We start from the raw sequence: 15,293 nt of genomic DNA on the forward strand, positions 1-15,293 counted from the left end.
ACCCCCCCCCCACACCCGACACAACTCAAAGCGCTTTCGGCCTTTGTTGAAAATACATGAATCCATGATTTCATTATGACGTCAGGGCTTTGTCATGACATCATGGTTCCACGGCGACATCGTTGCCTAGACATCCGTGAACATCTTCTTCTTGAGGCTGTTGGTTGTGTTGTTAGGCGTCATGGTTGTCGTGGTTGCGGTGGCGGCGGTCATCGGGAAGTTGTGCTTGAAGGTGCTGTTCAGTCCCCTGTGTTCCTCGATCACCATGTACTCACTCTTGCTCAGCGACGAAGCCGAGCTCCTCTTCCTCAGCTCCCCTTCCTCCTTGGCGTCGAGCGCCAGCGGCTGACAGCTGCCCACGTGCAGGTACTGCGCCTGCTCCTCGCCCTCCGTCTCCCGGTGGTAGAAGTAGTTGAAGTTGGACACGATGACCGGGACGGGCAGGGCGATGGTCAGCACGCCGGCGATGGCGCAGAGAGAGCCCACGATCTTACCGCCGATGGTGATCGGGTGCATGTCGCCGTAGCCTACCGTAGTCATGGTGACCACGGCCCACCAGAAAGCGTCTGGGATGGAGCTGAAACCCGAGAACGGGTCGTCAGCCTCTGCAAAGTACACAGCGCTGGAGAAGAGGATGACTCCGATGAAGAGGAAGAAGATGAGCAGGCCCAGCTCCCTCATGCTGGCCTTCAGGGTCTGGCCCAGGATCTGGAGCCCCTAGACATGGAGAGAGACTGGTCATTACTTCACTAAAATGAGTTCAGTCAATAAGAGCTGTGGTCTTGGTGCAATGTGGCTTGAAAGCACACAAACACACAGAATAAGGAGTGAGGGAGAAGGAGCAGATGAAGAGGAAGAGGGTAGAGAGGTGTGGAGAAGGAGAGGAAGAGGGAGGAGGAGAGGGAGAGGGAGGAGGAGAGTTAGAGGAAGGAGGAATGGGAGAGTGAGAGGGAGGAGGAGAGGGAGAGGGAGAGGGGGGAGGAGAGGGAGAGTTAGAGGGAGGAGGAGAGGAAGAGGGAGGAGGAGAGTTAGAGGAAGGAGGAAGGAGGAATGGGAGAGTGAGAGGGAGGAGAGAGAGAGTTAGAGGGAGGAGGAGAGGGAGAGGGGGGAGGAGAGAGAGAGGGAAGAGGAGAGTTAGAGGAAGGAGGAATGGGAGAGTGAGAGGGAGGAGGAGAGGGAGAGGGAGTGGGAGGAGGAGAGGGAGAATGAGGAGGAGTGAGAGTGAGAGGGGGGAGGAGAGAGGGAGAGGGAGGAGGAGAGAGAGAGGTAGAGGGAGGAGGAGAGGGAGAGTGAGAGGGGGGAGGAGAGGGAGAGAGGGAGGAGGAGAGATAACAATGATCATACAACATATTGTCAGGTTGTGTGTTACAGACCTTGGAGTGTCTGGACAGCTTGAAGATCCTGAACACCCTGACCAGACGGATGACCCTCAGGATGGCCAGGGACATGGCCTGTTGCCCGTTCCCTTGGCGCTCCGCCAGCTCTGTGCCCAGCGTGATGAAGTATGGTATGATCGCCACAATATCTATGATGTTCATGATGTTCCGGGAGAAGGTGGCCTTAGAGGGGCAGGCGAAGAACCGGACTAGGAGCTCAAAAGAGAACCAGATGATACACAACGTCTCGACCACAAAGAATGGATCGGTGAACGGAGAGGAGAAGTACAGCTCGGTGCCGTTCACAGAGGTGACCAGGGTGACCGGCTCCTTGTTGTCATCCCTGAACTCCGGAAGCGTCTCCAGACAGAAGATGACGATGGAGATGAGGATTACGAGGACCGAGACGATGGCTATTCCCCGAGCGGGACCACTGCTCTCTGGGTACTCAAACAGCAACCACACCTGTAGGACGGGAGGAGTCTCTTCTTTTAGTTATCTCCCTCTACACACACGCACACACACAGTTACTTTGCTCAAGGGAAAATTGGCAAAAATAACAAGAACGAGGAACACAGCTACAAAACCTAACTGTGGATCCTTCTACAAAGGAACTGCTATTTGGTAACTAATCTGAACAAAATAAAACATCTTTGCATCATTAAAATATTTTTTATCTATTTCATGGAACTAAAATGTTACAAAAAGTAAAACAGTGACCTGTCATCCATCTTGGCCTGGCTGAGGAAGAGACTCTGCCTCTCTGTCCCTCAGCCTTACCTGCTTTTGAAGAGACACTGCCTCTCTGTCCCTCAGCCTCACCTGCTTTTGAAGAGACACTGCCTCTCTGTCCCTCAGCCTTACCTGCTTTTGAAGAGACACTGCCTCTCTGTCCCTCAGCCTCACCTGCTTTTGAAGAGACACTGCCTCTCTGTCCCTCAGCCTTACCTGCTTTTGAAGAGACACTGCCTCTCTGTCCCTCAGCCTTACCTGCTTTTGAAGAGACTCTGCCTCTCTGTCCCTCAGCCTTACCTGCTTTTGAAGAGACACTGCCACTCTGTCCCTCAGCCTTACCTGCTTTTGAAGAGACACTGCCACTCTGTCCCTCAGCCTCACCTGCTTTTGAAGAGACACTGCCTCTCTGTCCCTCAGCCTCACCTGCTTTTGAAGAGACACTGCCTCTCTGTCCCTCAGCCTTACCTGCTTTTGAAGAGACACTGCCTCTCTGTCCCTCAGCCTCACCTGCTTTTGAAGAGACACTGCCTCTCTGTCCCTCAGCCTTACCTGCTTTTGAAGAGACACTGCCTCTCTGTCCCTCAGCCTCACCTGCTTTTGAAGAGACACTGCCTCTCTGTCCCTCAGCCTTACCTGCTTTTGAAGAGACACTGCCTCTCTGTCCCTCAGCCTTACCTGCTTTTGAAGAGACACTGCCTCTCTGTCCCTCAGCCTTACCTGCTTTTGAAGAGACTCTGCCTCTGTGTCCCTCAGCCTTACCTGCTTTTGAAGAGACACTGCCACTCTGTCCCTCAGCCTTACCTGCTTTTGAAGAGACACTGCCACTCTGTCCCTCAGCCTCACCTGCTTTTGAAGAGACACTGCCTCTCTGTCCCTCAGCCTCACCTGCTTTTGAAGAGACACTGCCTCTCTGTCCCTCAGCCTCACCTGCTTTTGAAGAGACACTGCCTCTCTGTCCCTCAGCCTCACCTGCTTTTGAAGAGACACTGCCTCTGTGTCCCTCAGCCTTACCTGCTTTTGAAGAGACACTGCCTCTCTGTCCCTCAGCCTTACCTGCTTTTGAAGAGACACTGCCTCTCTGTCCCTCAGCCTTACCTGCTTTTGAAGAGACACTGCCTCTCTGTCCCTCAGCCTCACCTGCTTTTGAAGAGACACTGCCTCTCTGTCCCTCAGCCTCACCTGCTTTTGAAGAGACACTGCCTCTCTGTCCCTCAGCCTCACCTGCTTTTGAAGAGACACTGCCTCTGTGTCCCTCAGCCTTACCTGCTTTTGAAGAGACACTGCCTCTCTGTCCCTCAGCCTTACCTGCTTTTGAAGAGACACTGCCTCTCTGTCCCTCAGCCTTACCTGCTTTTGAAGAGACACTGCCTCTCTGTCTCTCAGCCTCACCTGCTTTTAAAGAGACACTGCCTCTCTGTCCCTCAGCCTCACCTGCTTTTAAAGAGACACTGCCTCTCTGTCCCTCAGCCTCACCTGCTTTTGAAGAGACACTGCCTCTCTGTCCCTCAGCCTTACCTGCTTTTGAAGAGACACTGCCTCTCTGTCCCTCAGCCTCACCTGCTTTTGAAGAGACACTGCCTCTCTGTCCCTCAGCCTTACCTGCTTTTGAAGAGACACTGCCTCTCTGTCCCTCAGCCTTGCCTGTTTTTGAAGAGACACTGCCTCTCTGTCCCTCAGCCTCACCTGCTTTTGAAGAGACACTGCCTCTCTGTCCCTCAGCCTTACCTGCTTTTGAAGAGACACTGCCTCTCTGTCCCTCAGCCTCACCTGCTTTTGAAGAGACACTGCCTCTCTGTCCCTCAGCCTTACCTGCTTTTGAAGAGACACTGCCTCTCTGTCCCTCAGCCTTACCTGCTTTTGAAGAGACTCTGCCTCCCTGTCCCTCAGCCTTACCTGCTTTTGAAGAGACACTGCCTCTCTGTCTCTCAGCCTCACCTGCTTTTGAAGAGACACTGCCTCTCTGTCCCTCAGTCTCACCTGCTTTTGAAGAGACACTGCCTCTCTGTCCCTCAGCCTCACCTGCTTTTGAAGAGACACTGCCTCTCTGTCCCTCAGCCTTACCTGCTTTTGAAGAGACACTGCCTCTCTGTCCCTCAATCTTACCTGTTTTTGAAGCTCATTGTCAGGTAGTGGTCTTTCTTCCTCCTTGATGAAGCCCTCATCCTCCCTGAACTTCTCCATGGCCTCCTCCCCCAATTCGTAGAAGCGGATCTCCTCTGAGAAGATGTCTATAGGGACGTTGACGGGCCTTCTAATGCGACCACCTGACTGGTAGTAGTAGAGGATGGCATCGAAGCTGGGCCGGTTCCTGTCAAAGAAGTACTCGTTTCTCAGAGGGTCAAAGTACCTGGAGAAAGTGAGAGAGAGCAATCCATGAATTAGAAGAGGGAGCGAAAGTGAGACAGGCTTACAGTTTAATATATACTTTGGTCATAATTAGATAGAATAACCTTTACTGTTTTTAAAAAAAAAACTTGTATTTATAAAACCCTTAGCATGTTGATAAAGCCCTCAGTGTATTGAAAGAAACCACATTTATCAGTTTTTTAGAGATGCATTCTTTAATCAATAGCTTTCTTTTCCTATGATAACCCAAGTTGTAAATTGCTGCAATGCGATTACAAATACACATGAAGCCAGGACAATGAATGTTGACCAGTAAAAGAGGTTCATTTCATCCTGCTTGGTTATCAGATAAAAAGGTATGTCAGTCATGATCTTCCATAGCTCAGGGCTAATATAAAACCACAAATAACAACGAAAACGAAATTAATATGGGTATTTGAAAGAAAACATTCCTGCGAAGGCAATGAAGACACAAGAGGTTACAAGAGGCACTTGTCCTCTTCTTAGGGTTAAGACACAGACAACACCAATCTGACAAATCTACAGGAGCTACCTAACCCTCTACTGGGTTAATTAGGGTTTATTTAGAGATAGGACCTATATATAATATTTTACTATTAGGGAATAATACAATAATCACTATGTGGTAAAATTACCTCATCCTCTTCTTGGGGTCACCCAACAGGGTGTCTGGGAACTGGGAGAGAGTCTTGAGCTGCGTCTCAAAGCGCAGCCCGGAGATGTTGATAACTACACGCTCGCAGCAATCGTGATCCGGTTCGTTCCGTTCGTATCGGTCTAACGGGAGGTGACCCGGTAGAGCCGCCGACTCCTCGAGCATGTTGTCTCCTCCGCACGCGACAACAGTCATCACATCGGTGTCTGTATATCCGTGGTTGATGAGTGTGTCGCGGTCCTGGTGGGTCTTGGTAACGGAAGGCGGCGGTGATTTCAGGAGGCTGAGGTGGTCGTCCATGCGCGCGCCGAGATGGAAGGACGGAGACGCACGCAGGGGCACCATCCGCGCCCCCTCCACGAACCCCGATTAGCCTGCCACCTCCACGGGTTCTGCTCCTCCTCCCGTCTCCCTCTCTCTGTCTGTCTGGTCTTCTCTGTCTCCAATTGGTGTTCCCGCCCACTGTGCGAGATCTGGGTTTTTATAAACACGCGCGCTACCCCCGCCCCTGGCTGGCGCCTTCTCTCTCTCTCTCTCTTCTCTCTCTTCCTTCTCTTTCTCACACTTTTCTTCCTCTGTTTGTTTCTTTATGTCTGGGTATCGTTTTTTGCTCCTAACGGCGCATGGACAGACATAAACATGAAGTCGCAGACGCGCGTCACAACCCAGTCTTTGGGTGTGCCCAAAGCACGCACGCACGCACTCACACATTCGGAAATGATGAATGAAAGATGACCACACCTTCACAACAAGGTCACCGAGGACATGGATTAATATAAATGTCTAGTTCATTATTTATATCTATTATTCTAACCACTTATTTATTTTGATATGAAAACAGTAATTACAAATACGAATATTCTAAACACACCTGTCCAATTGGTCTACTTTCTGTATATTCATGAAAAGAGACCACAAAGGAAATATTTTGTAATAAATTGTGTGTAGTCACGTCACCGTTTATTATTTGAATTGTGTCTGTATCTTTTTGCGAACGATTTACTAAATGCGAACGAATTACTAAATTAATCTGGTATATTTAGTATTTAATTAGGATCCACCCATCCTTGGGCTTAATCATAAATCAAATTAAAAAAAACGACACTACATGATGAATCAGTTTTCCTTTTACCAAGTAGTTATTCTAAGAACACATTGTTATTTCCAGGAGGCAAGTAGACCTAACTGTCTTGCTCAGCGGCAGAACAACACGTTTTTTTACATTGTTTGCTCAGGGAATAGAACCCACAACCTTTTCTTTAGGAACTCTTTGTTATATACCTGGAGACAATCAGGGTTACCTGTTTTGCTCAGAACAACAAGGTTTATTACATTGCTGCTCAGGGACCAGAACCAGCAACTTTTTCTTTACTGACCCAAAACTCTCCACCACCAGACCACCCCGCCACCCTGTGTAAAATACATATTCAGTAACAATCTATATGATCTATATACTGTGTTTTCTCTGTAAAAACTTTGTAGTTAGTCAGTACATTCACTGAGGACCAGAAACAGGCTGTTAGTTTGGAAACAGAAAAAGGTGGTTTCTTATATTTGAATTACAGAGAATCATGTCTGTTTAAAGGGTTATTTTAAAACATGCCCTTAATCAGAACCCTAGTATGATAGAATAATCCCTCTGTTCTCTCTTCTATCCAGAATAATCCCTCTGTTCTCTCTTCTATCCAGAATAATCCCTTGGTTCTCTCTTCTATCCAGAATGATCCTTCTGTTCTCTCTTCTATCCAGAATAATCCCTCTGTTCTCTCTTCTATCCCGAATAATCCCTCTGTTCTCTCTTCTATCTGTGTGTTATTGTGTGAATGACTGTGTGTGTCATTTTGTGAATGACTGTGTGTGTGTTATTGTGTGAATTACTTTGTGTGTGTTATTGTGTGAATGACTGTGCGTATCATTGTGTGGATGTCTATGTGTGTTTGAGGGTCTGTCCATGGTGTGATTGTATCATGTGCCTGTATCTCTCTAATCACAGCTGATCAATTGCAGCACAATATCATGATTGATTATTATACAGCATGCTTTACCATGGAGTGGGCATGTATAGAACAGACACTCACACACACACACGTACACACAGACATGCACACACACACACACACACACGTTCATTCTGACACGCACTCACACACGTACACACACACACAGACACTCTGACACGCACTCACACACACACACACTCTGACACACACTCACACACGTACACACACACATACATACACACGTACACGCACACACACATACACACGTACACGCACACACACATACACACGTACACGCACACACACATACACACGTACACACACACACACATACACACATACACACACACACACATACACACGTACACGCACACACACATACTGTGATGGTAATTTCACCGATCAGAACTCTTAAAGGAGGAAGTACAGAGACAAAATTCTCTTGCACAGTTTAATATTTTATTTGCAAATATAGATGCAAACATGATCATCCGAGGCGTCTCTGAAGTACATACATTACCAGTTACTGCAGTTAAAAGGGCTGTGGTAAATTGCTGCCCAGCTGTCTTGTTAATAAAACACATTCCCTTTGTTCTATCAATACCTAGGCTTCACACAAGGGGCAAGCTGTCCTACCCCACATGGGTAACCTCTTGAACTCTAAAGAGCTCTTACAGCATCCGGACAGACTATAAATGCCCTGATGAGTTATACAGATGAGCAGATTAATGAGTAACCCTATAATCTGCTGATTCCAGTCAATGATGCCCCCTAGGCAAATACCAGATCCCCCTCTCCTACATTCCTTTTCTCATCCAAACATGGGGACTCAGTACCTTTAAATAGTAACCCATTTATACATGTATAGGACTGAGTATATATCAGTAAAATAATTTACACAACAATACACACACTCACACAAGTACACACACACACACACATACACACGTACATGCACACACATACATACACACACTCACACACATACACACACACATACATACACACGTACACGCACACACACACTTTCAAACATGTACAAACACACACAAACTCAAAAACGTGTACACACACACACATACACTCAAACACACACACCCGTACACACACGCATACACACACTCAAACACGTACACACACACGCACACCCTAAAGCAGCATTAGGGAAAAGGATTTTGTATTTAAAATATAGACCATTCAGCCATAACATCGGCTGATATTGTATTTCCCTCTATTGCCGACAAAACAACCCTTATCCGTCCAGGCATGGACTCCACTAGACCTCTGAAGGTGTGCTGTGGTATCTAGCACCAAGACGTTAGCAGTAGATCCTTTAGGTCCTGTAAGTTGCAAGGTGGGGTCTCCATGGATCGGACCTGTTTGTCCAGCACATCCCACAGATGCTCGACTGGATTGAGATCTGAGGAATTTGGATCTCATTATGATCAAAACCTTGATCTCATTATTCCTCAAATCATTCCTGACCACTTTTGTTTTGTGGCAGGGTGCATTATCCTGCTGAAAAAGGCCAGTGCCATCAGGGAATACCATTGCCATGAAAGGTTGCACATGGTCTGTAACAATGCTCAGGTTGGTGGTACGTGTCAAAGTAACATCCACATGAATGGAAGGACCCAAGGTTTCCCAGCAGAACATTGCCCAAAGCATCACACTGCCTCTGCTGGCTTGCCTCCTTCCCATAGTGCATCCTGGTGCCACGACGCACACGCGTAGGGTGCAGTACAATAATGTTCAGTAGAGTAGGGTGCAGTACAATAATTTTCAGTAGAGTAGGGTGCAGTACAATAATTTTCAGTAGAGTAGGGTGCAGTACAATAATGTTCAGTAGAGTAGGGTGCAGTACAATAATGTTCAGTAGAGTAGGGTGCAGTACAATTATGTTCAGTAGAGTAGGGTGCAGTACAATAATGTTCAGTAGAGTAGGGTGCAGTACAATTATGTTCAGTAGAGTAGGGTGCAGTACAATTATGTTCAATAGAGTAGGGTGCAGTAGGGTAGGGTACAGTAGAGTTGGGCATAGTACAATAAGGTTCAGTAGAGTAGGGTATAGTACAATAAGGTTCAGTAGAGTAGGGTTCAGTAGAGTAGGGTTCAGTAGAGTAGGGTATAGCACAATAAGGTTCAGTAGAGTAGGGTTCAGTAGAGTAGGGTTCAGTAGAGTAGGGTAGGGTATGGTATGTTAGAGTAGGGAAGAGTACAGTGAGATAGTAGTTTGTGTATAGGGGTGTCTGTGTGTGTTTGTTTGTGTGTGTGAGTGTGTTTGCATACATTTTCTACCCATAACTTTTCTAAAGTGATGCTCGGTAAAGGATCTATTAAGCACCTTTCATATGTTATATCCATGTATTCCAAGGATCTATTAAACACCTTTCATATGTTATATCCATTTATTCCAAGGGTCTATTAAAAACCTTTCATATGTTATATCCATTTATTCCAAGGATCTATTAAGCACCTTTCATATGTTATATCCATTTATTCCAAGGGTCTATTAAACACCTTTCATATGTTATATCCATTTATTCCAAGGATCTATTAAGCACCTTTCATATGTTATATCCATTTATTCCAAGGGTCTATTAGACACCTTTCATATGTTATATCCATTTATTCCAAGGATCTATTAAACACCTTTCATATGTTATATCCATTTATTCCAAGGGTCTATTAAGCACCTTTCATATGTTATATCCATTTATTCCAAGGATCTATTAAGCACCTTTCATATGTTATATCCTATTATTCCAAGGACCTATTAAACACCTTTCATATGTTATATCTAGTGCTTCATCCATGTTCATGTTTTATCCATACATTCCTCTCTCTCATTCTAAATCTTTCCTTCTCTTTCTCTGTAATTTTTCTCTCAAAGATTTGGTTGAGAGAAAAACTCATCTGTTGTGAAGGAGTTTGTCCTTGTGGATGCTGTCTGCTCTGCGTGATCCCCCCCACACACACAAACACCAACGCGCACACACTATGTAGATTTTACCATCACGGCAAGGACCGGCAATTTTGCAACTTTGAAAATATTTATAAGCTATAACTTAACCTAACCTTAACTTTAAACTAACCGTAACCTAACCCTAACTTAAACCTGACCTTAAACTAACCTTAACCTCAATAAACAAATAAATAAATAAATAATGACGTACCACAACTACAACTGTTCACCAATACCCAAGGCATGAGGTGATTGAATGTTTTGGAATCCATCAGCAAAGGTCAACCCACTCTCTTCCTTTTGCATGCCATTGTAATCAGGCCGCCATTGTAAATAAGAACGTGTTCTTAATGACTTGCCTGTAAAAATAAAGGTATAATAATACATATAACACGGGTTCACACAATGTCGTGCTATGCAGACGCCAAAGTCCTTTTTTGCGTGCAGTTGAGACGCGATCTCCTCCCATTAATAATAATGGTCAATAAAATTGTTTCATTGACACGCACCAACTGAAACCTATTTGACGTCACCATCACCGAGGCACGGATTTCCCGAAGATTGACTAATCGTTTGAAAGCCGTAGGTAAAGGTAAAAAGGTAAAGGTCGCATTTATTCACCATAGTTCTTAATGGGAGGAGATCGCGTCTGCACTGCACGCAAAAAAGGACTTTGGCGTCTGCATAGCACGAAATTGTGAAGTGTGAACCTGTGTTATATGTACGCAAAGGGAAGAGAGTGGGTTGGTTTGCGCACACGCACACACACACACACACACACACACACACATGCACACGCACACACACACACACACACACACACACACAGTTATTGTCAAGGATCGGGTGAAGCTGAGTTGGTACAGTGAACCAGTTTGGAGAGATGAATGTTGATGATGTTATTAGACATCTGTTTCCTGTTAAATTGGATTACAGAAAGCAAGTGAATGGGGGAACGGGGGAGGGAAAGGGAGCAGGTGAGGGCTAGAAAAAAATATGGAAACAGTGAGGGCATTCAAAAGAGAGAGACTTCTTTCAGCTGACAACACACAACCCTGCAGTTGATGTACAGACTCTGAAACATTTTGAGATGGTCTTCATCCTTAATGAGGAGGGGTGTCAGGTTGATATATGAGAGAAAGAAGATTTAGAGGGGTAGAAGGAGACAGAGGAAAACAGAAGAAAGAGAGGAAGAGTGAGGAAAGGAGAGAAGGAGAGAGTATCTGTCTGTCTATATCGAGGCCAGTGGTTAGGCTGCTCTGTCGGTCCACTGGGATTGAAGCTAGGGGACAGGGACAACCCGGGGCCCTTTAAAGTGGGTTCCTCTATCAGCTAAATATAGGCCCTTCCACACCTGTTAACCTCAGGAATTAGGCTACCTCCTCACTGCTCCATTTAAACAGGCCGTCTCACAGCTGAAAGACATTGGAACAACCCCAAATAATGTGTGCATTATGCAGGGTTTTAACTGGTTTTGGGTCAGTCTGCAAAAAGCTTTGATTCAAAAACTTGGTTGTTGGCGATGGATTGAATATAGACAGTATTTTGAATCCACAGGAGAATGTTTCCTGTTTCTATGTTGTGAGGCAGCTTCAGGTACAGATTATTCCACTTGGCTGGATGCTAGTTTGACAAAAGAGTTCAGAATGTGCCAGAGTGGCATGATAATCCCTATTGTGTCCTATTGTGTCCTATTGTGGATCGAATCCCTGGGGAAGATCTCAGGTCCATGGATTAGAAAGCCAGAAATCACTTCCAATAGATTTTAAGAAAATGATGAAGGAGAGAGGATGTGAGGATAGAGGACAGAGAGAGGATGTGAAGAGAGAGGACAGAGAGAGGATGTGAGGAGAGAGGACAGAGAGAGGATGTGAAGAGAAAGGACAGAGAGAGGATGTGAAGAGAAAGGACAGAGAGAGGATGTGAAGAGAGAGGACAGAGAGAGGATGTGAGGAGAGAGGACAGAGAGAGGATGTGAAGAGAAAGGACAGAGAGAGGATGTGAAGAGAAAGGACAGAGAGAGGATGTGAAGAGAGAGGACAGAGAGAGGATGTGAAGAGAGAGGACTGAGAGAGGATGTGAGGAGAGAGGACAGAGAGAGGATGTGAAGAGAAAGGACAGAGAGAGGATGTGAAGAGAAAGGACAGAGAGAGGATGTGAAGAGAGAGGACAGAGAGAGGATGTGAAGAGAGAGGACAGAGAGAGGATGGGAGGAGAGAGGACAGAGAGAGGATGTGAAGAGAGAGGACAGAGAGAGGATGTGAGGAGAGAGGACAGAGAGAGGATGTGAGGAGAGAGGACAAAGAGGATGTGAGGAGAGAGGACAGAGAGAGGATGTGAGGAGAGAGGATGTGAGGAGAGAGGACAGAGAGAGGATGTGAGGAGAGAGGACAGAGAGAGGATGTGAAGAGAGAGGACAGAGAGAGGATGTGAAGAGAGAGGATGTGAGGAGAGAGGACAGAGAGAGGATGTGAGGAGAGAGGATGCAAAGAGTACTTAACTTAGATGTTGCAATAGTTTGTGGTAAACTATTAAACAATGTATTCAAACTATTATTTTTATTTATAAACTGTCCCCTCCAGATTTTTTGAGAAAATGAGAAAAATAGGCTATGGAAAAATGTGATAGTCAATATTAGCTTGATCTTACATTTAAACTATTAAGGAAATCTAACATTTAGTAGGGGTAAAATTGTTCAAAGAAAAAAACATGGTCTTTAGAATACTTTTGTTTGTGTCCTTTATTTGGTATATATTTTTACAAAGTGGGATGTAAAGGGTTTTGTGGATTTCTTTTAATATTTTATTCAAATTATAATGATGATCTCTGTAGGGTTGACAGACTATCAGGCAGCACTGTACTCAGCACCGTTTCTGTGGTGGTCTGCTTGGGTGTGATGGACTGGCTCATTAAGGTCTGTAAAGACCTTGGCAGCTGGGCTCATGCAGACATTACCCCCCACGGCACAGAGAACATACTGCACCAATATTCGTTGCTTGAAGTAAGATTCTGGAAAATACTACTATCAAGTGATATTAATTTTTATTGTATATCTACAGAGGTTGTGAAAATTATCGCTAAAACTGCAAATTGCAAGGCTTGTAAGGTAGGCTTGTGTGGTAGGCTTGTCTGGTAAGCTTGTTTTGTAGGCTTGTTTGGCAGGCTTGTTTGGTAGGCTTGTCTGGTAGGCTTGTTTTGTAGGCTTGTTTGGTAGGCTAGTTTGGCAGGCTTGTCTGGTAGGCTTGTCTGGTAAGTTTGTTTTGTAGGCTTGTTTGGCAGACTTGTTTGGTAGGCCTGTCTGGTAGGCTTGTTTTGTAGGCTTGTTTGGAAGGCTTGCGTCACAGTAAGCGACTTGGTATCCTTTTCTATTCCGTAATAGATTAAAAGCCATATTATATCCAACAAGCAGTTACATTTTATTATTTGGTGTTCTGCATGGCTGTAGTGGTTAAAATTAAACAGTGTCAGCAATGAGGCACCAGCCTCAATCGCCTGAGCAATGAGGCACCTGCCTTAATCCCCTGAGCAATGAGGCACCGGCCTCAATCACCTGAGCAATGAGGCACCTACCCCAATCACCTGAGCAATGAGGCACCTGCCTCAATCCCCTGAGCAATGAAGGAACCATCCTTAATCACATAAGGATAAGTACAAAATCATTCGGAAATAATTCAAAACCAATTCTCCTGTACATGACCAGAGATCCCCTCTACATGATCACAAAGATCCCATCTATATGACCACAGAAATACCCTCTACATGGCCAGAGATCTCCTCTACATGAGCAAATAGATCCCCTTTACATGACAACAGAAATCTCTTCTACATAGAGAGACCCCCTCTACATGACCACTGAGATCCCCTCTACATGACCAGAGATCTCCTCTACATGACCAGAGATCTCCTCTACATGACCAGAAATCTCCTCTACATGACCAGAGATTGTCTCTACATGACCAGAGATCTCCTCTACATGACCAGAGATTGTCTCTACATAACCAGAGATCTCCTCTACATGACCAGAGATTGTCTCTACATGACCAGAGATCTCCTCTACATGACCAGAGATTGTCTCTACATGACCAGAGATCTCCTCTACATGACCAGAGATCTCCTCTACATGACCAGAGATTGTCTCTACATGACCAGAGATCTCCTCTACATGACCAGAGATTGTCTCTACATGACCAGAGATCTCCTCTACATGACCAGAGATCACCTCTGCATGACCAGAGATCTCCTCTACATGACCAGAGATCTCTACATGACCAGAGATTGTCTCTACATGACCACTGAGATCCCCTCTACATGACCAGAGTTCTCCTCTACATGACCAGAGATCTCCTCTACATGACCAGAGATCTCCTCTACATGACCAGAGATTGTCTTTACATGACCAGAGATCTCCTCTACATGACCAGAGATCTCTTCTACATGACCAGAGATTGTCTCTACATGACCAGAGATCTCCTCTACATGATCAGAGATCTCCTCTACATGACCAGAGATCCCCTCTGCATGACTCTTCAGACCCTTTGCCATGAAACTCCACTTTGATGCTGACAAACGGAGAGATCCTTGAAAACAATACCTGAACTAGAGTGCAAAAAACCTTAAACTGGGCAAAGATGATTCTTTTAACAAGCATTCAGTCAAGAGAAACTTCCAAGACAACACTGAAGTGGACAAGTCTGAATAAAATTGAGTGGCCCAGCCTACGCTTGGACTTGAAGCCCATTGAACATCTGTCACACATACACACAAACACATATGCACTAATACACACACACACACATATGCACACATACACACACAAACATATGCACACATACACACACAAACATATGCACTAATACACACAGACAGTTTCTTGGTGGCTCTGTACCTTCTGCTCCATTACAGTCTGTCTGTCTTCATGTTAAGTGGGTCATCATGTCTATGCCTTTATCTCTTTCTCCAATATCTCTCTCATCTCACCCAAATTCTTTATCTCATATCTCTTTATCCTATATCTAATTTCTCCCATTTATTAATCTCATATCCCTTTCTCCCATATCTCTCTCAGCTCTACCATCTCTTTATCACATATCTCTTTCTCCCATATCTCTACCATCTCTTTCTCCCTCTTCCATCCTTCTCTGATCTCTCCCAACATCTCTCTCCCATTACAAACATTTTCAGACCCATAAACAACT

The 15,293-nt window shown here is 45.4% G+C and overlaps 1 protein-coding gene across 1 annotated transcript; it reads right to left on the bottom strand.

Moving 5' to 3' along the window:
• Positions 1 to 21: 21 nt before the first annotated feature.
• LOC105010281 (potassium voltage-gated channel subfamily A member 1) lies at positions 22 to 5,751 on the bottom strand. Its single transcript, XM_029124157.2, has 4 exons — positions 5,114 to 5,751; positions 4,215 to 4,458; positions 1,374 to 1,841; positions 22 to 717 (listed from the first exon to the last, which is right to left on the bottom strand). Exons 1-4 carry the CDS (start codon positions 5,476 to 5,478, stop codon positions 127 to 129), a joined length of 1,668 nt encoding a protein of 555 aa, XP_028979990.1. The 5' UTR covers positions 5,479 to 5,751; the 3' UTR covers positions 22 to 126.
• Positions 5,752 to 15,293: the final 9,542 nt, after the last annotated feature.

This window comes from Esox lucius, chromosome 12 (assembly GCF_011004845.1).
Source record: "Esox lucius isolate fEsoLuc1 chromosome 12, fEsoLuc1.pri, whole genome shotgun sequence".
Lineage (NCBI taxonomy): Eukaryota > Metazoa > Chordata > Actinopteri > Esociformes > Esocidae > Esox > Esox lucius.